Source organism: Hippoglossus hippoglossus, chromosome 12, assembly GCF_009819705.1.
Source record: "Hippoglossus hippoglossus isolate fHipHip1 chromosome 12, fHipHip1.pri, whole genome shotgun sequence".
NCBI classification, from domain to species: Eukaryota; Metazoa; Chordata; class Actinopteri; order Pleuronectiformes; family Pleuronectidae; genus Hippoglossus; species Hippoglossus hippoglossus.
Window position 1 is genome coordinate 7102396 of NC_047162.1, and position 23906 is coordinate 7126301.

At 42.8% G+C, this 23906-nt stretch overlaps 1 protein-coding gene across 1 annotated transcript in view; it reads right to left on the reverse strand.

Moving 5' to 3' along the window:
• Positions 1-16721, reverse strand: part of LOC117771558 (netrin-G2) — a 66904-nt gene extending 50183 nt beyond the window's left edge. The window contains exons 1-3 of the mRNA XM_034602056.1: positions 15438-16721; positions 13464-14230; positions 451-1094 (exon numbers count right to left, since the gene is read on the reverse strand). Coding sequence (XP_034457947.1) covers positions 451-1094; positions 13464-13685 — 866 coding nt within the window. The 5' untranslated portion in view covers positions 13686-14230; positions 15438-16721. The remainder of the gene's footprint in view (positions 1-450; positions 1095-13463; positions 14231-15437) is intronic.
• Positions 16722-23906: the final 7185 nt, after the last annotated feature.

Consider the following 23906-nt stretch of genomic DNA (forward strand, 5'->3'; position numbering starts at 1 on the left):
CTTTTAAGCCTTTGACTAAGCTTGGTTTTAGCGCCTGTTTCTTTAACCCCTTCCTCTTGATATAGACCAGTCTGCTCAGACTGGACAGCTGGCCCACTCTCTTGTGATTGGTCAACCTTTGTCAGAGCAGGAAATGTTGGCCGACTTTGATAGGGGGCAAGCCAGACTAGCCGCTAGGTTTGCATTATGCAAATGTTGCCATTGTGATGCAGTAATGTCAGCCGGACTATTGGCGAGAAGTTTCCGTAGCTTAAGGAGCAGTGTATTCTGTGGGGGAGAGGAGCTCCCTCTAGTGTGGACTTTTTTTTTTTACTTTGCGGACCTTTCACATACATAGAAAACTTGAGAGGAAAAGCAAAAAAAGCATCATATGTTTCCTTTTAAAGGCATGAACATGTATCAAGATATCTATAAATGTGCATCTGGTGTCAAGTCAGCTTTGACCCTCACCTGGCAGGTACCTCGATGTTTGAGATGGCATAGAAGTACTTGAGCAGGTTGTCTCTCTGGACATAGGTGCCTCCGAGGGCAGGCCTGAGAAGCCTCAACCTAAGGTTGGTGAAGGTGAAGAAGTCCTTCAATCCCTTCATACTCTCCATGCGAGTGTACAGACTGTCCATGTTTTGTAGCCGAAGTCCGGCAAACACAGCAAAGCGTGCCCGCACCTCAAACTTGACATTCTTGTCGTTCTTGGAACCGACCCAGCGCGAGTACTGCTCAGTACAGATGACCCGTGTGATGTTGGCGTGCGAGAGGTCACGCACATGTTTGGGTGGCATGTTGAAGGCATCCAGGCAGTCGTCAGCAAAGAACTGGTAGGGCTGCCAGGAGCGTCCATGGTCCATGGACTTATCTAGTGTCATGATAGTAGGACGGCCGTACTCAAAGGTGATCAGTATGTCGTCTGTGAGCTCCAGAGTTTTGTTCCAGGCCATAGTGATGTTAGCCAGCAGGGGCTCTGGGTGGCTTCTCCATGTGACTGTCTGCCAGTAGGTGATTAAGCCGTTGCGTTCACGATCCTGCATCAGCTGAGGAGGATGAGCCAAATCTGGGTTGGAGGCATCACACTCATCACTGCACAGGTATGGATTCTCCTAAAAGAGACATGGACACAGAGCAGTGAGATATTTGTCAGGGTTTGAGGATGAATCCAATGATGGTAACCAATACATAATAATGAAAAGACCAAAAAACATGAAAAGGTATATTTTTAGGTTTCCAAATGAAACTCAGAGTATATAATGTACAGCGTATATCTTAACACGTCACAGACTCAGGGACAAACTAACCCGCTAAGAGGCCAGTGGGCAAAGTTTGGCTTGGGTCTCAACTCCCAGGTTCCCCATTCACTTGGTGCATTTTGTTTGTGTCCTGTTGCCTTTAGGTAACATTTAGGCACAGAGCACACCGCAGACTACCCAAGGCACTTCCATTATACCGTAGCCCAGAGCCCCAGAAACAAGAAACACTCCAAAGCCATAATATTAACTTGCCTAGGGGTTTCTTGTTGTTAGTTAGGTAAAGGTAATTTTATTTAATCCAATAATATGAACTGCAAACCACATTAATGTCCTCATTATTCCAGTTTATAACATGTTTTGATGGTGCATCAAATTACCACTTGTCTTGCAGAAGAAAAGTATATTGAATTAAGGAAATACAATTTCTGATACAAATCTCGTTTGAGGTTTAGTAGGGATGTTCACCTCCATGTAATCCTTTGATTCAAAAGGTACGCTCTTTTTCTGCTGCCTGATTATCCCCCAAAAAATATCCATATTGTTTTCATGAATGACGTTGTGTATCTGAATTAGAAGTTCCTTCAACTCCTGGACAAGGGCACCGAGGGACAGAGAGCTCAGGAGGAAACTTGCCAAACAACACAACAGGAAGTGTGAAGGTCAAGAGGATCATGCATCATCACTGTCTTTGCATAGACAGCAGAGTGTTGCTGCACTTTTAACTCCAGAGAATCGATCCCTCTCTTTTAGTGATGCCAAGACTTTCGAGCCACGGCCTCTCTGCACATCTCAGAAGTCAACGGGATTATTCTCACGGCTCACAGGGAGCTAGAGGCCTCGCTCCACCTGCACCAAGAGATGCCTTTCACTCTCTGTTCGGAGAATCTCACGCCTCACATTGTCCTTTTCTTCCAAAAAGACATATTCGGTCTGTTATTTCAGATTCCCACCTTTGCATGTCAATGAAAATGTCAGGTCCTGTACCTCTAACCTTATCTCCAAGAAATTATTTGAATATATTACTATTTTGTCCAATTGTGTGGTGGTGAGAAACATACTCAATTGCCAGATAATGTTCAGAGTCTGTGTTTTTTGAGTGAATGAATTGAGGTGTTTGGCTCAGTGTACAAAGCACCAGATAAGCCAGCGATGAGGGATGGATGCGGACCCCCCAGCTGCAGCTAGGTTTGGTCTAAGGTTAGGGAAAGATTGTGTTTTTGGTTATATATATAATATTATTATGCAAGCAAAGTGAACGTGTCATTTTGGACACTGACTTCTGATTATTTTTGTACAAACCAAAAAATGAGAATAATCAGCATAGCAAGCATAGTTTATTCTGTAAAATAAAAAATGTATTGGCAAACATAAACACAGATCCTGATATGTATGCGAAAGGCTCATATCGTCTGACTTTTATCGACCCACTGATGTCAGTCTTGCTCTAATTTTAAATTCAAAACCTTAACCTTTAATTAGTATTTTTACATTGTAGTAAATAAGGGGTCTGAATACTTCATCCACTACTGGAGAATGAAATCCTGTCCACATTACATTCCCTTCAAAACATGTTTGCTGGTGAAAATTAGCTGTATTTAGAAGTAGTAATTTCTAGGAGAAATACGTTTTTTTATTTCCATATCCCAGAAATCCTATTTCCACAGTTTCCCATGGCTCTTCATGTTGAGACCTTTGCAGCCATTTCAGTCAAATTGATGTAGCTTAGTGTCGTAAGCCAGCTGTCTGACATCCACATCACCACAGAAGTCAAATATTTACACAGAGAAATCCCAGAGATCCACACAGTCATCTCTCCTGGTGCTTAATCAGCTCTAACATTGTTTAGATTGTATCACATGCAGGAGGCTCATCATCACCCCAGGATGTACTAATTAGTCTGGTAAGGGTGTTACTATTTTCTCCAGTATTTACCCACAGTAATTCATTGTAGCAGAGGGGTCATAATTTATTATCTTCACAAGTATTCACCTTCTCATTCGCAGCCACTGGCTTCTTTCATTATATTTTACTGTTGTGGTACTTCTCAAAAATACAACTCTCAGAGCTGTCATCTCCATCGTTTCAATTACACAACGCTGTTATTTCTTGATATGTTGAATATTTAAAAACAAACTACTCTGAAAACATTACATTGATTTTATATAGCTCGAGAATTGCCTGCTGATGTCTGTAGGATTTTTACTCGATTGTGTTTCCAACCTCCTCTCCTGTTTTCCACACTTGCAATAACTGATTACATTTTATAGCTGATGTTAATCCTTCTTATTTCATTTATTGAGAATCCAATAGTCTTTCTGAATTTTACTGCATTCTGCTTAACAAGCTCTTGATGGAGTGCAGAGTATAAATATCTTGCCTTTTTTCTTGCACCTCCACCTCCTCTCCCTCCTCTTCTTCTTCTTCCCCTTTCTTCTTTGTTTTGTTCCTCTTATTATTTTTTTTGCCATTTGTGTTACACTACTTCTAACTGCAGTGTTTAAGAATGTGACCAGCTGGTCTTGAAATACTCTTAGGTAGTGTAATGGTAATTTTGTTGACAACAGCCACTACAGAATATTTTTTAGGAATTTTAAGATATTTAAATATTTTGGAACAAAGGACCAAAGAGGGTATGAGGCAAAACAGGCAGAAATAATGACTCATATCTTTGCCTCAGTGACATGAGATATTTGCTCTAACGTCCTGCCAGCATGTGACAAAGGAATGAACAGTAGTTTGTCTGCAATTTGTGTTTCTACAGGTTCATCTTTTTCTTTATTAGAAAATGTTTATAAATGCTATACAATATGCTTCATTTATGTGTGCGTACCCGTTCAGATCACCTCTCAAATGACATGATTAATCACGTGTATGCTCAGAGAGCGACTGGCCAATGAAAGACAATGGACGCATTTACATGGACATCAATATTCCGACATTAGGACAGCAGTAAGAATAAGACACTGCCATGTAAACAGCAATTTCTGATGACTTTAACCTGAATAAGGTCAGACTTGGAATACGCAATAATCAAGTTAAGACACGTGGAGTATTTCGACCGTAGTCACATTATGTAGACATGTATACGTCTTTAATGACCTTATAACGTCCAATTAGAGTTTTACAGCATTTTGCAACATCGACGTACGGCAGCTTGACAACGCATGTCCGGGGTTAGAGTGTAAACAAGTAGTAGGACATAATGTTGATGTGAACAGATGGGAAAGGGAATGGAATATTCTATTAGGAACTCGTGTAAACATCATAATCTTAATGATGTCTTATCCAGTATAAGGTCAATAGTCAGCATATATGCAAACTTAGTCAGTGATTTACTTTACATCTGTCGTATTGTTTAGTAGACTGAATGACTCATTACTCTGCAAAAACATATGTGACAGAGTTACAATTGAACAAATAGGAATTAAATACGATTGGAGCTGAAAAGACGTTTGGTTTCTTGTAAATAAGGCTCAGCAGCAAAATCCCTGTTAGTACAACTGTAGAGTTGAGGTCAACATTGCTCAGTACACATTGAGAGAGTTACGATGCAGTAAAAGTAAAGCATGCTACCAAACTCTCAATGAGGCATATTTGTTCATCACCAACTGTCATATTATTGAATGACCATTTGAAAACCCTGGAGAGTGTGTGCTCACATCTTACAGACATTGAATAATAAATAATAATATCACAACATTTTGTGTTAATGTATAGGTAGTGGTACGTTATTGATCTAAATTGTAGTAATAAATAAATAAATGTTTTTTGCAGCGTCATGCTCACAGAAATGAGTGATGCAAGAATTTAGCTTGCCCACTTTTTTATCACTACGATACAAGCTACAAAGATAAAATACATTACTCAACATTAATGCAATGTATTGTAATGTTGCAGCTGCTTTAGTTCAGCTCAGCAGAATTAGATCATTAAGACTTTTAAGTGATAGTCCACCCAGTATCAAACACTCACCCCCTGTTGGCTTTAAAGATGGCTGTAAATAGTTTGTAGTTCTGTGCTTGATGGAAACCGGTTGATGTAGTCAGCAGGCGGTGGGCTTTTCAACATGTGCAAACCAACACATGCCTGCTAATGAGCTCATGCATTAGGACTGGGATGGAAGATGGTGTATTTAGCCATATTTTGCATGGAGATATGAGCGTTTGTAACATATTGCGCATACAGATGGAGAAATGGGTCATTAAGAGGTTTGAAAAATGTCCCTTGAATGTTTAAATACTTCCCACTGGAATCCGATAAGTAACATGAATTCACAGTGACCAAACTTCCCACAGCCACCGTTCAAGCCGGCAGAGGCTGATTGTTCAACACAAGAGATTTAGGGTCGAGTATCACTTCCTTCTTCATGAACTGAGCTCTGACGTAAAAGCAACACTGCATCATATCGATGCGCCCGTGTGAGCTCCGATCATGTGTCACCGCTTCTTCAGAGACGCTCACTTTTGCCGTTGCCAAAAAGCTGCATCTGCCGACAGCGCTGCCGTTTGAATCGAGTCATTGGACTGTACCAAGGGAAAGTGAGCAGTCACTCAAACCCACTCTAGTGGTCTAATAACAAAAGCAAAAGTTACAATCCTGCAAGGCTGAGATTATAAATCATCTGATTTATGGTGACAACGCGCAGTGGGGAAAAGAAAACTCCGAACATAAGCAAACACTGAGTCTTTGCTGAGGGAAGCTGTACGGCACAGGAGACACCGTGCAGGTCTGAAATGCATGTGAAGACACAGCAGTGGAACAACGGTATCTTTCTACCAAAGACTGCAGATAATCTGTCTCACTCCTCACTGGAATGGCATAGCATCATTGTCTTCTATCTGATAACGCAATTATCTCCCTTGCTCTGCCTCAGATAGAGATCACTGACAGCACAAACCCACTTAGGGTTGTAATCTACAATGCTCATAAGGAAGTGCATTCAAGAAGGATAATTAGAATTAGTTACTTGTTATAGTTATTATTTATTATTTATGTTGTTTATTTGAAAGCTGCGCCGTACAGTAGAGCTCACGCTGGTTCTGTTGCCCTACGTCCTGACATCCCCTGACCTCCGGCCAGACACACAAACACAAACAGGAGTGGATTAGTACGCTGTTGTTCTTGGGATGAACCTCAACCTGTAAATCCTATTTAAAATGATCTCACTGGCACACTGTTCCAGATACAGTGGAAAGTCTGCATAGCTCCCGGAAGCGTGTTTGTGTGTTTGAAGCCGTCCACACTGAGACAGGTATTTAGCAAAATAACAAACCTTTTTCTTTCCTTCAAAAGTCACTAAAATGACACCTTCCAAAGTGCAGATAAAAAAATAAAAAACGTCAGTTATCCATGTGCACAGCTTACTTTGTGCATTTTGATTGTTGCTTTGGTTTATGCGCATGCGCCAGAAACAACAACAAAAATGTCTCTGTTTGATTAGCACTGCTAAGGTTGATAATGACAAGTTTGCAGCATCACGGCACATTAACGATATTTACAGGAATCTGCCTTACCAATATTATTTTGAGAAAGAATTTGTGTGTTTATGTTCAAAGGAATTCAAAAACTAGACAAGGATCAAGGATCAATATAGTTGTTTTTTTTATAGTTCTTGTCTCTTTGTCGGGACAAAATCTGCTCTGACCTCCCCGAGCCCTTTAGGATTAGCTACAATAGAGGTGATATGTACTGTATAGTTATATAGGCTGGAGGATTTTTATCCCTCATGAGAGACTTACGCGTAAGGTTATGTTTAAGCCCTTTGTGTGCTCTGTCCTCCTTATCCTGCTCTGTCCTCCTGCCACCGCTCTGCCCCGGTCCAGTATATCTATTCCAGGATACACACACTCTCACTCTCACATACACACACAGATCCCGGGCCAACTGCTGCGGCAGGTGGCCTGCACTGCTAAGCCCCTCCAGCAATTATCCTCGCTGGGATCCTGTCTCCACGACAACGGCCGCCATCATGCCCCCTGCACATGAGTTACTTCCTTGTTGTCACTCGCGGGACAACAATACGATTTTAAACACCCATTAATAACTTCTCAAGTGCTCGTGTTGGCCTCGCGCTACGGCTGCGAGCACTGATTCATCTCTGAGTTACCTCCGTGGCGCTTTTGATTGTGAAGCTGTGACTAAAAAATGAGTGAGCTCTCTGACCCGACAATTTATCTTACAGAAACATTACTTAAGAAGTAATGCACTGCACTGTTTTTGAACACACCGGCAATAACAAAACATTACTGGTTGCCTATGGAAGTATAAAGCTGCCGTTATGCATTTAGGCAGGAATAAAGCATGAGAAAAACCGCTCTGCCCGTCCTCTCCTCTTTCCCACCTCGCTTTTATGACCATTTCCGTCCGTCCAACCAAAAAAAATCCAGTCGCCGTCTTGGCCTCTCTCTCCTCTTTATTTCTTCCTCCACTTATATAAGTTTCTAAGTTATATTGCTAGCAAGGGGAATAAAGGTAGGGACACACACTCAGAGAACACAATTTATTTTGTTTTGGAGAAACATCAAATGAAATGACCTTACCATTAAAAAGGCCACAGAGGGAGAAGAGGAAGGGATATTGCTTTTTCACTTATAACGTTAATCTTTTATTTTGTTGGACTGTTTTTCCATCATACTGGAGGTTCTTGTTATCCGGTGAAGATGGCGCGTGTGTGTGTGTGTGTGTGTGTGTGTGTGTGTGTGTGTGTGTGTGTGTGTGTGTGTGTGTGTGTGTGTGTGTGTGTGTGTGTGATTATAATCATAAAGCTGCCTTTTAATTTTAATTACCTCACACACTGAATTTTTCGCTTGCTGTGAAATATCTTGCTCTGTGCTAAACAGCAGTTGGCGACTGTAAATGTGACTTAGGTGTGTGTGTTTGTGTGGGTAGGTGTTTTTTTGTTATGTGTGCGTTCATGCAAGCAAAAGTAAATGTTTGCTGTGATCATGTATGATGTTGCTGGAGGAAGAGAGGAGGACAGAATCATGCTGCTTTAAAGCAGAAACGGGGGGTTGTCCTGCTCAGATCTCCGCAGTCAGACCAGGACAAGTTACATTTGGAACTCATCTTAAAATTCAGGTAACATTTACACCAGATACAGTACGCTGTACGATACGAAATATCAGAGTTACTGTTTCCTTTAAAGTGGACTGATGGGGTGAATTCAGGTAAAAGCTATTATCTTTTATTGATGTCTGTTATTAAATCCAAACCAATCACAGTGGAGAAGATAAAGAAAAAGAAAGACAGACAAACTGTAAATTGAGTTTCATCTTTAAGAGAGAGATAAGCAATGTGCGTCAGAGATCTTTATATTATTTTATTCTTTCTCTGTTTCTTAAAGAGTGATTTACTGATTTGGCATTGCACTCCTATTACATACAAGGGAGTCAGTGAGATTGTCCTTTTTTTAAAATTTATTGTTGCCTACATTACCCATGATGTAACTCGGCCATCAACACTTCAATCAGAAATTCCAATGTTGTGATACTAGTGATAAGTGTAGCTTATAGTGATGAAGGATGGGCTACAGAGATCCTATAAGCAAACCTTTTTTAACAGCTTTTAAGTTTTTTTAAATTTACGTAACCATCACAGACTCATGTGACATCATCAACCATTCAAATCATTTTAATAAAGAGGCAAAAGACGCTGCTTAACCTGATGTGTGTTCATCTAGTTGTGGATTTTATTTCCTGTGAGCTTCTCTTTAGCATTGCATTGACAGCTAGCATGGCATGTTAGCATGAAAACCAGCTATGTTGTGTGTCCTGAGGATGTCCTCATGATGATGATGCCAGCGTCAGGCACACCCACCATCAAGGGTACACAACACGTACATGTGAGTCCAGCGTTAAAGAGCTCTATACAAGTTTTGTGTCATATGCAGTCCAGAAACAGAATCTGATGTGTAAAATCAGTGCATTTTCTCTTTAATTGAGTTTCTGAAGTGTTTAAAAGTGTAGTAGATGTTTAAGGTTAACTTATGTGTTATGTTCCCTGTAAGTGATGCATTCTACCCACCGTTTCCATTCTAGAGGTTCTTTTGGGTAATGTAGACTTTGGCAGGAATGTCAGTTGGGGGCAGGAGCACAGGTCCTCTATTTCCGACAAACTTTAAATTAACAGAGATCATCTCAAACATTTGCTTTTGAGTCTGACTGAAAGTAAACACAGAAAGTATTCCCATGGAAATCTTTGCAGAAAAGTATTTTGGAGAGTACTTTGAGAGAATCATGCCCCTTGCCCTGACACATCGTTCTGGACATAGTGTAGCATTGAAATCGTGCCAGAGCACGAGTCTCAGCTTTCTAAACACTTCAACTGAAATAATCTCAAACTACAGGCAGTGCCATGGGACTACTTTCTGTTTCTCTTTGAGATGGATTCTGTTTTCTTTTGGAAAGCTATAGGCGGCTACTTGACCTTGTCTTCCTTTCCCAAATCTCTGCAACAGAGGTGTTGAGCAGAATTTTGTCATGAGGATTAGTTAAAAGGGACACAAATTTTGTTAATGCATCCAGGTTGCCAAAGTAATGGAGCCAGTCTATCTCCTACGCTGTTGCAAACCCACGACCACACACAAATACTGGCTCTGTTGCTTCGGTATACATATGATCTGTTGTCGCCAAACAGCCATCAGTCCTGAGATCCTGACTGTTGAGACAAGAGTTCACCTCGGGCTGTCTAAGCTCCTGCAGCCAATCCCTCTTAGTATCACCTGAGTCAGAGATAAATCTCACTTATAACTACCCTCTCATTTTGCCAACACATCTAAACACTCTCTGATCACTTTCAACTGTGTCCTAATGGGGAAGCAAGCCATGCCATTACATCATTACACCCTCCCCCACCTCCCTTGTTCGCCAGTCACTCTCTCTGTCACTCTCCTTACTCTTGCTGTCTGTTTCTGTCTCCCCGTCCCCTTCGTTAATTGTGCCCTACACCATCAGACCTGCTCGTGCTGTGACCAGATTCACCTCCAGTGGTGTATTATTAGGACACTGGCCACCTGGGCTCCTCTTTTACCCCGGGGAGGTGCATCAGGGATGACCCACTGCTGGGTGTGGGTGGCCCCTTTTCGCCTGGCCTTGATGGCCCACTGCTGAGCAGGGCAAGCTAGTTGGATGTGGCAGGACTACACTGTGCAAGCTGGGGAGTATGAGGTATGGCCATAGGCCCAGTCTGGGAAGCACTGATCCACGCTACCAGCTGCCATCTTCCTCCCCTTCCTGCATGCTCCCCTTCCGCTGCTGCGCGGCTTCTCTCTCTTCTCATGTCTATTTTTAGAGCTGGCTGATTTCTACCTTCTAAAATGGGAAAATGTGTTGTGGAACAGGAAGGTGTGTTTGTTTTGTTTGAGTTGTCTTTCTTGGACATACTACTGTGCGCTGTGCACATGCTTCACACACCCCTTCTGGTCCCCGTTCATGCCACCGCACACTGTACATTCCTGTACACACATGCTCACCCCCATTTGCATTCGGCTGCTCTCTGTTCTCGCTCCCAAGGGAGACTGTTGATTGAAGGTTTCGGTTCAAAAACAAAAAAATGAAATAGCAAACAACAGTGCAGCCTTTTCTGAATGCAGCATTTTTATATCGACACAGTGTGTACTACTGTGGAACTGTGGTCTGATTTTCATCTTTCTGCTTAGGTAAGCTTGGATCTTCCTCACCTCTCCTTCATCATTAGCTATCCCCCTCTGCAACGGACCGCCTCACCCCCCTCAACCCTCCTTACTCCATCATCCTCAACTGCAAGCTGCATAGTAGCTATCATAAGGAGAAACTACAAAGAAACTATTGAAGCTCCATGCACAGCACTAGTGACAGTAGCATCTTTGTCGAAATGCTGGAAGCCCGTCATGTTGAAAGAAGCCAACATGCTGGCCTGTTTGGCTGTGGAGACACGATGCTGCATTCCAGGCGAACAAGAGTGATAAATAGAAAGAAAAAAAATGCATCCATGTGGGGATGAAGAGACCAAAAAACAACTGTAAACCAATGTAAGCAGGGGAAGCTACAGTATGCCTCAACGTCAAAACCCCCAAAAGTAAATTCTTCCATAGTTTTTAGGAACGCACTGTAGCACTCATAGGGGAGCGAAGGGGGGGGGGGGGGGGGTATTTTGCATCTTCCGCAGTATGTCTCAAGTCTTATTAAGGATGAGCAGCTCTGCGCACTGGGTGATGCAGTCTTTTTTTCGGTGCCCTGACTTTCCCTTCACTTGTGGGATTGCTGAATGAGTGAGTGAATGTAAATGTACACCAATTAGATAAGAAACCGGCTTTTCTGTAAAGCTGCCAAATCCGGGGGCAAGAGGAAGAGGGGGGAAAAAAGTCCTGCTTGCCTGAAAATAAATGATCTGTATACCAATAACCCTCAGCCACCACCCGGCTCGTGTGTCCAAAAGAAAGAGTTAGAGGAGACGCAATGGCCTTGATTCCCCGCTGAAGTGTGCACACATGGATTAACGCTCAGAGGAAGATAATACAGTAGATGATCTGCGATTCTTAACCCAAACAGCAGATTTCCTCTTAGATACATCTAGAAACACAGATTGTTACATGTAGAGAAAGGACCTTAAAGAAGTTTTAAATGAGACTCCTACTCTGCTTTCTCATTATAAAGGACTTTGAGTCAGACATCCGTCGCTTCTTAAGTAAACTTTCATCTCACAGCTTCTTCCCTTTCTAAATCCCCTGTGCAGCAGGGTGCCTGGTTCAATCCCCGCAGCCACAGATGACCTGAGAAGAACCTAAACTTTCCTCTATAAAGACCCCGTCCGACGAAAAAGTGCTGACTAAGACTAGACTCCTTCCTGTCCCACCCTCCATATCTCTCTCTCTCTCTCTCTCTCTCTCTCTCTCTCTCTCTCTCTCTCTCTCTCTCTCTCTCTCTCTCTCTCTCACCCTGGATCCATGGGATGGAGCGACGCTGGCCAACCCTTGTGAGGAAGGAACCATTAAGGAGCCCATCAATATTTCATCATTGCTCACTCAGAAACATAGTTATAGAAGTTTCCAGGCCGGGGCCATTAGGGGGCAGACGTCAATACGTTATGGCAGCGAGCATCTCTCTTCACTCACCCACCCACCCCCCTTCTCTCTTTCCCTCGCCTCCGTCCGTCTCCCCTCTCAAGAGGAGTCATCGGAGAAGCTTTCTCAAGACGACAGTGGTTTCCGCTACCTCTACATTAAACAAATCATTAACCATTAGGTATCCAAGGAGCACAATATCCTTTCCTGCTCCTGTCAGGTGACCCCAAGTACTTTTATTAGTCTCAGTTAAGAGGAAGGGAGGGAGACACGGGCGGAGGGTTGTTTGTAAAGTCTGACTGAAGGTAACAAATCTCCAGGCACACAGCGCAAACAGCTAATTACCATCCAGACTTGATTACATAACGTGATGTAGACAGGCCTTAACACTCTAGAAACACTTTTTGTAAAATGTTAACTCAGGGCTCTTGAGGTGGGTCTAGCACCTTTGGTACTGGCCAACTCAGGGAGTCGACGGGGCGGCTGTCGGGAGAAGGAACTTCCTGTCTGTCACACACACAACTTTCCGCAGGAGAGGCAGCGTGAAACTTAATTGCAGTCTTTTTAGGATTACAATGATTTTATAACCCTTCTTTCAAATTATCACACCTACATTAGCTGGGATGGGCACTAGCCTGCAGGCTAAAGTGTGTTAAATATTGCTGTACCAGACATTTTAATGAGTTTTCCTGCAGCTCACCCTTCACTGTCCTTGGAAGTAAAAAGGTCCCGCTATATGCATTTTACCAGAGGAAATGTGAGGTCCTCCAGAAGCGCAAATCAAACCGGATCCCGTGGATGCCAAGTCCATGCTAATGTAAACAACACCTCCAGACCTCTCTGAGGGGGCGAGGACCCTGCCAAGTCATTACACTTCCTCCATCCCTTTCAGATCCCTATAGCTTTTATAGTGTGAATCCTGCTCCGGCTTTAATTAGACCATCTTATCTGTGTGTCATTACTTTTCACATTGTCACAATATAACGCTGTGATCATAACCCCAAAATAAACCCTATTATGTTTCTACTGTTTACACTCTTTAACTAATTTAACTGCATTTTAATAAAAGTTCTCTGCAGGTGTGGAGCATGTTTACAACTCTTTACACTTTCAAACATGTTTGTCTATTTTTTAAAGTTAATAATAAAAGTATAAATGGTGTTTTAGACCCGACATGAACTCACCAGAGTGCAGAACCTCTCCGGCGGGTTTCCACACGTGATTCCGGGCGGATCCACCTTGATGCGCATGTAGTCTTTCATGGTCATGGATTTCGGCTGGCACGCGTATTGCTCCCACACTGAGCCCTCATCCGTGCTCACCAGGGACTTGCACAGATCGTACTGGCCACGAGTGGAGGCCAAGCAGTGCAGCAGCAGCAGCAGCAACGCGGCCTGGAGGAGCATGGCAGGCTGGGGGGTCGCTTGGAGCGGGGTCCGGCGCAGGGTGAGGGGGCCACGGAGCTCAGGGGAGAGGTGACGCGCATGGAGTGGTGATTATCAGGAAATGGTGGACATCCCTATACCACCATACTGCTGCAGTGTGAATGGAGAGGCGCAGGTAAATCGACACAACTCGCCTCCAGACTAATAAATTCCCTAAATGACAGGGGGACACTGTATCGGCAACTTTCACTCAGTGTCTCTTCATAAATATCGACGGCCTCCAGAGAGGGACACTTTGTTGATTTGACGACTGACTTCCCGTGGAGGATGGGCGGTGGATGGAGAGGCGGATAATGTTACAGAGATTAATCTTGGCATACGCTTTAACCATAGTGTTGCAGGGAGTTGTGCGGGAGACGTCAGCGCTGATCCATGGCTCAGAGAGCGGTGTCCTGCGGGCAAACGGTGCCGGTGCTGGTCGGGCAGGAGGAAGGAGAGGTCGCTGCTCCTTCATGTATATCCATTGGACGCTTTAGGCTGGCCGAGCTCCTGTTATTGTCCTGGGGCTAAACGGGGACAAATGTAAGGGAAGCAGGGAGTTAGTGCGACGCGTAATGAACCATCATGCATTCATCACATGATCCTTAATCATCTTGTAAATGGAAGAATTTACCCGTCATATTTTTTCACAGCTCAATTTGAGATTAATTTGATCCTGCATGGTGTTTCCCCCCTTTTTGCATAAATAAAAGTTGAATGCCAGTCTTTCAAATATACATGCGCATGGGTGGGTCGCTTTCCTAACTCTTTCACTGTGATGCAGTTGCCTAAATTGCGCTTGTTAACGTCACATTAACCACACGCAGAACTTAAAAGGGACTGTGTGACAGTTGGCTTTAGAGACGACACGTTCAGTTAAAGCCAACATCAAACCTGCGATGTGATTTTTTTACATTTAAAGTTCAGAGTTGCACTTTAAAAAACGCACTAAAAGCGCAGCGCCGTGTGGATAACCTTGTGCGTAAAAACACGTGCTTTTTGCCGGTGTGTGTGTGTGTGTGTGTGCAGGAGTTGTAACAGCTCCTGTAGCTCTGACGTTGCTGGAGATGGAGGCTCCAGATGTGTTTATAATAATTGCACAGGAAGAAATGGGCTCCCCGAAGAGACGTTTAACAGCCATTCACTTAAAATGCGATTGTGTGCATAAAATAATTAATGTTTCAAGAATTCAAATTAAAGTCCGGTTTCACTTCAGCACACTGTCATTCATTTAATAACAAACTTTAAGCAAAAAAAAATTAAAAAAACTGCAGTGGAAATGTGTTCTCGCCAGATTTATTCACTTTGAGATTATAATTCGATTTCAACTGAATATATTAATACATGAATAAATATGGGTGACATTTTTGTGCCGCGTGGATCCATTGATCACAATCCGGCTGTCATCCCCTGAAGCCAGGTCCTTGCGCAACCTGTCCCACGCCATCCACCCTGCATGCGCGGACTGTCAAAGTAAAGTCGCCAAAAGCTGTTCCCCGGCACTGACATTCTTGTAGGGGTGTCTCCCCCCCCTCCCACCCCCAGTATAGTGCATCCCACCGCGCAGCATCACTCACAGAATATGTATTATATATTCACACATTAATGTGAAACTGTGTAAATACAGCTGAAAGTGCCCTGATCACGCTGCTGCTCCGGATACTGCGCCTGTAACTTTAGGGAGCTTCAGCACACACTCATGGTGTTTTTTATCACATCAGATAAAGCACTTACTTCTCACATGCATCCGTGAGGCAGCTCAGCACTTTGTGTGGCGATGGAGCCTCCGTGCACGTCCTCCCTCCCTCTCTCTCTCTCTCTCCCTCTCTCTCCCTCTCTCTGCTCAGAAAGATCCTCTCTCCGACTGGTCCAGTAAATACTCGTTCCCCCTTCGCGGTCCTCACTGTTACTCCCGGTATCTGCCTCCCTGCCCAGGCTCGCTGCTTCTTGTTTTTCTGCCGGATACTTTTCTCTCTTTCTTCTTGTTCTTCTTCTTTTTTTTCTCTCTATCGCAGCGTGGATGGCTGCGCAGATCGGTGTCCTAGATCTCGAAGCGGCGGGTGAGGAAGAGGAGTGAAATCCAGCGTCCAGGAGTAGGAAAAGTATCAAATATTGACTTTGAGGAAAACGCGTGTGCCCGCCCTCCTCTGCCCCCTCTCTCCTCCTACTGTCCCGACTTTACCAGCTCGGGTTTACCCGGGATGCTCAAGGGCAGAAAGAAAGAGGGAATAAAGAAGCTTTATGGAAAATATCACCCTCCCTTCTTCTCCTCCTCCTCCTCCCTCCTCCCTCCTCCTCTCTCTCTCTCTCTCTCTCTCTCTCTCTCTCTCCCTCCCTCCCTCCCTATCTCTTTCCCTCTCTCCCTCTCACCCTCTCTCCCTCCCTCTCTCCCTGTTAATGCCGAGGCTAAATCCTTTTACCATCACTTTCAATCACTATCTGAGCTTTTATCTGCTCCATGTCCCGCTGCCTGCCTGGACCGGGGCGGTGCAACTTCCCTGCTCCGGCTCCGGCTCCGGCTCCAAACTGTTCCCTGCCAGGTCCGCTCTGCAGCCCGCTCGGCTTTTAAAGGACCAGCAAGGGATAAAAAAAAAAAAAGCTGGGACCCGGTGTTATTACATTCTCGACCTTAATATGTCCAGATGTGTAATTAAATAAATGACATAGAAAATAACATGCTGTTCGCGGGGTTTTCTGGGACACCGACTTTATATTAAAACACACATTCCTGTAATACTGTATTGGGATTTGTTGTGTGTTTGTCATGTAATATCCTACTTTACTTTATTTACCTTCTATAGAATCACCTCGACATGTTTTCTAACATTAGATAACACATGTATTTTGGGGGTATTTATATTTTTCTGCACGGTTTCCTCGGCCTTTTAAGAATATGCAAACTCTATGTAATTTTCTGTAGGATTATAATGCAGGATTATCAGTGGATCTGAACTTTCCGTTTAATTATAGCCTATAGTTCACACTTACTCAGGGTCAGTGCAGTGCTGTGTAATGCTGCAGCGGAGTGGTGCTTGCCATGGTCCTGAATCTTTAACTCCCCATACAGAGGTCGCCACATAAATCAGTCGCTCCCAAACTAGAGGTCAGGAGGAGGGTCGCAAGATGATTACCGGTTATCCTAAAAATATGATTGTTGCAAAAACTAAAAAGCGCTACTTTCTTTGTCTCCAATCTGTCTCCATCCTGAGGTGACTAGCGACAGCATCAACTGCAGCAGGTCAGTTTACAGCACCGCAGGAAATATTGCAACATGTGCACGTAGGTGAATTATTTTAGAACTTGCTCAAATCAATATTCTTAGGGAAAACGAGGGTTGCAAGTCTGGTCATGCTCCTCCTCACGTTAAACTCCCCCATATTTAGTCAGTTTTACCATGTTTCTGTTGCTAAAATTTGAATGGTTAAATATAGAACATAACAAAATTATGCATGTTATCCAGTGCTTCCCTGCCTGGGGGTGGAGGATCTGTCAAGGGATCACCAGGTACATTACAGGAAAGAAGAAAAGTCATCTTCTGGTACGCAAGGCTGTTTTTATATATATATAATCTTTAAAAACATGATGAAATGAAAAGTACGTTTTGAAGTTCCAATCCTATGTGCTTGTGTCAAATATTCATTTATCTCTTGTTGCATGCTAAAATTTTCTTTTTTTGAAATGTATCTTTTCATCCTTCGCCTTTAATATAACTCATCTTGAAGGCGAGGTGGTTACAAAATGTATCCAATCAATTATGGCTTGGGATGACAAGGCAATTGTTAGCTATCAGGAGGCTAACAGAGTAATATCGCAAAACAAAATTAAAAGTGGCTTCATCAATTTAACCCATACTGTCAGTTTAACAACAGGAACTGAGTACCACTTAATAATATATGTGGCATAATATTTCCTGTTGCTGTGGACAGAGCTTTCTTCATTTTCTTTAACAGAAAAGTCTGAACAGTTTTTGCTGACCTCTTGTGGTTCGGGGTCTAATCTTGCTGCCTTAGCCTAAAAGTTTTGACCACCCCACAATGTGTCAGTGCACCACAACCTCACATTTGGGGTGTGGTTAGATGCAATTAAGCGCACTTACCTAACCCGACCCCACCAATCAGTCAGTGATGAAACAGGCCTCAAGCTTTCAAACAGAGTTTGGCACTGATTTACAATCTGCTGTCAACTTAGTCTTTATTGTCTCTTGTGAGTAGCCTAACTTTGCAAATGCAATATTAAATCGTTGTATCTACTATTTAATACATTTTTTTACTCATTAATTCCATGATAATTTTACTTATTTGGGCCTTAATGTTGAAGAAAAAAATACTGTGAAGTCGTTACAAACTATGAGAAGTGGTCAAAAGGGAACTTTTTGTTACTTTAGTGAGTTATTTAGATTATTGATTGATACTCATCACAACCTCTGTCTCCATGGCAACTTTAGGTCTAAAATTTACAATTATTTAAAATGTTTTTTCAATTAATAAATCACTGTTTAATTTACTGTCTTGTTTTGAGGGGCAGCTAGTTGCTCACCTGGTTGAGCAGGTGCCCCATGTACTGAGGAGTGAGTCCTCTGCAGTGGATGCAGGTTCAATTTCGATTTGCGACCCTTTGCTCCCTCTTCTATCTGTCACGCTTTCCTTTCAATTAGGGTGTAACACCCCCCCCCCCCTCCCCTCCCCCCACGTTTGAAATAAATTATCTTTCTTTTGTCTTGACCAACAGCCCAAAACCCAAAGATATTAAATTAATTATGATTTAAGACAATTTGCGTTTTTATTTGAAACGTGACTTCAACAAAGCATCAGTTTCCTGTTAATTTTTCCGTCAGTCTACGAACCGATTCACCTCTTGGTTGCTTATGTGAGGTGAGAGATTAATTAATGGTGCTATGGATCTGCTTCCAAGTCCTCAAGAACCCTGAACCCCCCAAGACACACAAACACACACACACACACACACACACACACACACACACACACACACACACACGCACACACGCACACACGCACACACACCTATTTTTGGAAACCACTGAAGTGACTAACACCCTTGTACCACCAACACGTGAACAGATGTCTATAATCAGCTCACACTGAGTGGGGACTCTGTAATTCACACTTCAGAGGTGAATGACAACCATCTTGGCTCAGATGATTCACACCTCTCGTATGGTTTTATGGCAACAGAAGAACAAAGAGGCCAAAAGACAAGTGGGGCAGAGAGAGAGATGTTTGATTCAGAGGAAATTATGAACCTCTGTATGAAACAGTGGCGGTGCACCCAGGAGAGGATCGATAGTTTGTCCTTGCAGGGCCTTCCCTCCCTTTTCGCATCTTTGAGATGACTCTTCTTAACCCTTTTTGTACTGCAGAGGCCTCTGAGACGAGAGGACCCCCCTTGTTTCCACACCACCATGAGTGGGGCCAGACTGAAAGACAAATTCCCCCCTCAGGGATCAATAGAGCATCACAAATACAGCATTCACTGCTATAACAGGCTTTGATATAGAATAACACAGGCCTTTAATCGACACTGCACTGGAACAGAGGGGGGGGGGATGGGCCTGCTAATGTGTCACATGGCATCTGAGGCAAAGATAAAACAAACGACACTGCTTTTGTCAGAGGTTGAGAACATTTCTAAAATAACCAGTGTATAGTTCACCTTTAGTATTTGATTTTCAGATTTCACTTTCTACATCAAACTCTCCTGTGCTCTCGTCTTCCTCTCACTTGTTCAGTACGAGCGATTTACGGCAGATTTAAATCCTCACCGACTCAGCGCTGGTCATGAGAGTGTGTGCGGCGCTCAAAACGTGACTTGGAGTGATTCAGCTCCAAACATTTATTTCACAAATGGGTGAGGATTACATGTGTAGGCAGGGAGACAGACTTTATTTTGTGCAGCCTCTGTCATATACTGTTCTGTGTCTCAAGATCGTATTAAGCCAACTACACAATTTTGACATCAAACATGATTTTGCACATGATTTTACACTTTACCGAATTCACCTGAATGTGCATCGATAACTCGATAGAAATGTCAACCCTCAACATGATGAATGAGTGATATTATATTTTGGAATTCAATTATGTCTCCATAAATAAGAGCATCAATAACGATAGAACAGCCTGTCTAAATAGAGTTGTATTCACTACAGTGTGTGGCACCACAGGCCAGTGCTGTACTCATTTCTTGCAACAGTGTTAGTGATTTGACCATGCTGAGTTCGGTGGCAGTGTAAAATTAGTCATTGTGCTTTTGAAAAAATTACATCGTTCTGAATTGGTTACATATGAATATTATATAATTTCTGTAATATATTTAACAGTTTATATAGAAACTTGCTCTTTGAATCACTCGACCTCCCGGGGAGAGCTCACTGAATCTGAAAAGTTGTGTAAAATGAGTGTCAGTAAGTGACAAAAATCAACGACTATTTTTTTGTTCTGTTCCTCTTGAGACTCCATCTTCCTCTATAGTCTGCCTCCCTTTCACTCTCTTTGTGTTTGTATTTTTGCAGAGGCTAGAACTGTCAGAGTAGCCTCGCTGGCAGACCTTGATAAAAAAGATACCCTTCATCGTGGCAGCCCCGCAGAGTTTGGACAAGATTCAGGACAGGCCTCATCCTCCCCTCTCTCCTCCTCACTCTGTCTCTCTATTTGCCAAAAGGATGATGCAAAAGTCAACCTGTGTGGGAGTCACGCTCCCGCATAAATCAGTTGGGAACTTTGGAAACGCCCCAGACAAGTTTGTGCATGATCAGATGTAATTCACATCTATCCATGGTGACGTGCTCTGACGACATGACCAGGCTGTAATAGCAGACACACACTAACACACACACACACCCACACACAGGCTGATGTCTCTAAAAACACCTGACTCATTTATTCTGTGCTTACGTACGAAAAGAGAAGCACCGCACACATGCTTCCACATCCACTAGAGGGCAGTGCAGAGTCCAGAGTTTCTGACAACAACAAACATGGCAACGGGGGAGGAGATTATGATAATGTACCTCTTAAGAAGGAGGCATAAATCGGCCACGTTGTAAAAGGTTGTGGTCAAACTGGCAAAGTCTCTCCTCAAAAAGTTTTGCCCTCTGTTAAAAAAAAATTGTCATTGCTTGAACTTTTGGCTACACTGCCCCCCCACACAATTTACGGTGTCACTGCTGCATTCCATCTTTTTCATCCATATCCTTTAGCTTTCAGAAGACTTTCACAAATACTGAACGCAGAGGCTGCCATTAGCTCAAAGGACCTTAATGTATATCCACTGTGATGGACATATTTACAGGGTAATTCCAACAGATATAAACATCAAAATCTGTTTACACGTCTCAGGGAGCACGGCTGTGTCTGTGAAAAAAGAAGTTTTATAAAATCCTTTTGTGGCTCCAGAGGGAGCTGCATGAAGTCTGATAAATTTCCTCCTGGGATGTCACTGACATAAGACTTCAAGTTTAAAAAGTGAAAACTGGGTTGCGGAGTTACACTGGATCTTACTTAAGGGGCTACGTCATACCTATACAGCTGTTGTGTGTAAAAGATTTGAGGTTGCACTATATGAGCTTTGTTGTTCCTGAAATGCGATTCCTTAAAAATACAACTACACGTCTGTGCTACGGCATCAATGGAGATACAATATGGGGACAACAATTATATGATTAATTGCTTGTGTTTTTGGATGCTTGCGGATTGTGTTGAGTGCAACTACACCATTAAGGAAGTTAAAGAAAGAGGGTCAGTAATCTTGGTACAGTAAGAAGCCTACACTGCAAAACTCTGCTCTGTATGAATGAACAAATGTTAACTCATAGCATTGGCCTTTTATTCAGTGACGGGACAGAGCACAAAACATTTCACATTACCTGGATGTAGCTGATCTCATACAACACATACATCCAACTCTTGACTAAATCAAAACCTCTAGCTTCAGAGAGAAGTGATGTGAGCAGACCTCTGTTGTCTGCTCCTCATCTCTGCTGCAACGGGTCAAGCTTAGATCAGCCATTTTTTATTTTATCATAGCGCACCTGAATCTCTGACCATAGCCCGGTTTTGACAAGAAAAAATGCCTCCTGCCTTGACTTTGATCCTTTTTATTCAACTTTCCATTATGAGTCTGACAATATTATAGGAATTCTGTGTTAATTGGTGTTATACTCATTTAAATTACTTTCTTGTTTGTTTTTCTCAAATATGCCCCAATTTCACAAGTACAGCGGGGTATATTAAATATTCAGAGATTTCCATAATAATTTCTTAATATTACAAGAAAAAAGAGAAAACATTTGTTTAGGAAATAAGAAGCAAGGAGCTTCTCCTTCTGGATCCAAAATATTGATCACCAATCTCATTATTTTACAAGAAAATAGGAAACATATTTGAGAGACTATTTCTCATAAACTTACAACTTCCTTTTCATAAACTTACGACTTTATTTGTTATTTTTTTCGAGTTCATCTGATGAACAAACATTCAAACCTTAATGTGTGCTTAAATATTTGAAATTGTTTCATGTTATTATTTTCAAAAGTATATTCTTAAAGAAGAAGTTTTGATTGTTGACTTCATTTCCAACATCTCTTGCTTTTATTTTGGTCTATTTTTGGTCCATAAAGCCTCAGACAGCAGAACACCTGTCACTATGAACACATGTTGTTCTTTAAACAACCAGATGGGTCCTCCAGACAATGAATAGACACACACACACACACATAAGCGTATACACACACATACCAATCATGGTCTCCTAGCAACTCCTAGTTAGTGGTCCTACCTTGGGAGTGATGCTCTTTTCACTTCCATCAGGTGTTCGCCCACCAGGGAACCAGAAATAACCTTGGAGTGACCCTGAAGCACGGGGACATTTCACCTCCTTCCCACAAACCCTTTTACCATACCTCTTTTATTTTTTTTACCAAGGATGAAGAAAAATATTAACACCACAAACATTTTTCCTTTATATCCCCCACCTCTCTGTTGTAGTTCTGTTCTTTTTGTGTTTGTCGATCCAAAAGAGGCTGTAATGAGCAGCAAAAGCACCCGAGGGCTCATCCCTCCACATCACACTTGAGTCACTTGGTAAGGATGGATGAGTCTTAACAGCATCTGCGGAGGGCGCCGTCGGTGTCCTGTCCCACTCTGGGCCAGCTGCAGAGACACTAATCTGCTGTGCTGTGTGTGTGTTTTGTGTGTGGGTGTGTGTGTGTGTGTGAGGGATTGATCATACAAAAGAGGCATTGTTTAGACTATTTTATGAGTATGTGCAGTGTTGAGTGGGGTGTGGAAGGTGAGTGTGTGTGTGTGTGTGTGTGTGTGTGTGTGTGTGTGTGTGTACACAGGTGTTTACTGGCCTCTTTTCTGCTTGTTGGCTGCTGCATGACTGAACCTCCTCGCCGTCCCCGTGTGATCGAGTGATCGATGCGAAGCACTGGAGGTGCCTTTCACACACACACACACACACACACACACACATACACACACACACACACTTCTCTCCAGTCTTCAACACTGCAAAGTGTCTATCACCACTGAGGTTACGGTAACAAAGCCAACCTCTCACTCACCCTCTTACTCAATGGATAAATCAATTAGTCATTCACTTTCTCATTCTCAAGTGTAAAGCAGCGCTCGCTGTCCCCAGCGTTCTGGACTAGCGGCGGAATGAGTGAGAATCCCCCGTTCACTGACTCACCCTCTCCCCCCCTCTCTCTCGTGAGACTATAGTCAATAGCTCTTGGAGTGAGGGTTTGGTTTACATATGTGAACAGTCTTCTTAAAGTGGCTTTAACTGTTTGTTATTGTACTGATATCCTCTCGTCTACAAGGAGTCTCTGAGGACATCTCTTGATATTTCATATATCCTGTAGTGTAGTGTTTGTAGGAACATATTGCAGGTTTTAAATTTACTCCGTGTAGAGTTTTGGGGGCTTCAGTAGATAATGTTCGCTTCAAAACTCAAATCCGGTCATGTACTCACTGACTCTCCACCATCTCTCACTCATTCAACCACTTGTTAAATTGCTCATACTCATACTCATTTACTGGGCGACTTACTTCTTCACTCACTCACTGACAGTGTGTCTGACTACATACAGTTGAGACGCTCCTCCCATAAAATAGCACCATGGCTTACATTCAATCATTCAATTAATTTGACTTAAGTAAATTTCAAACAAGTCAAAAG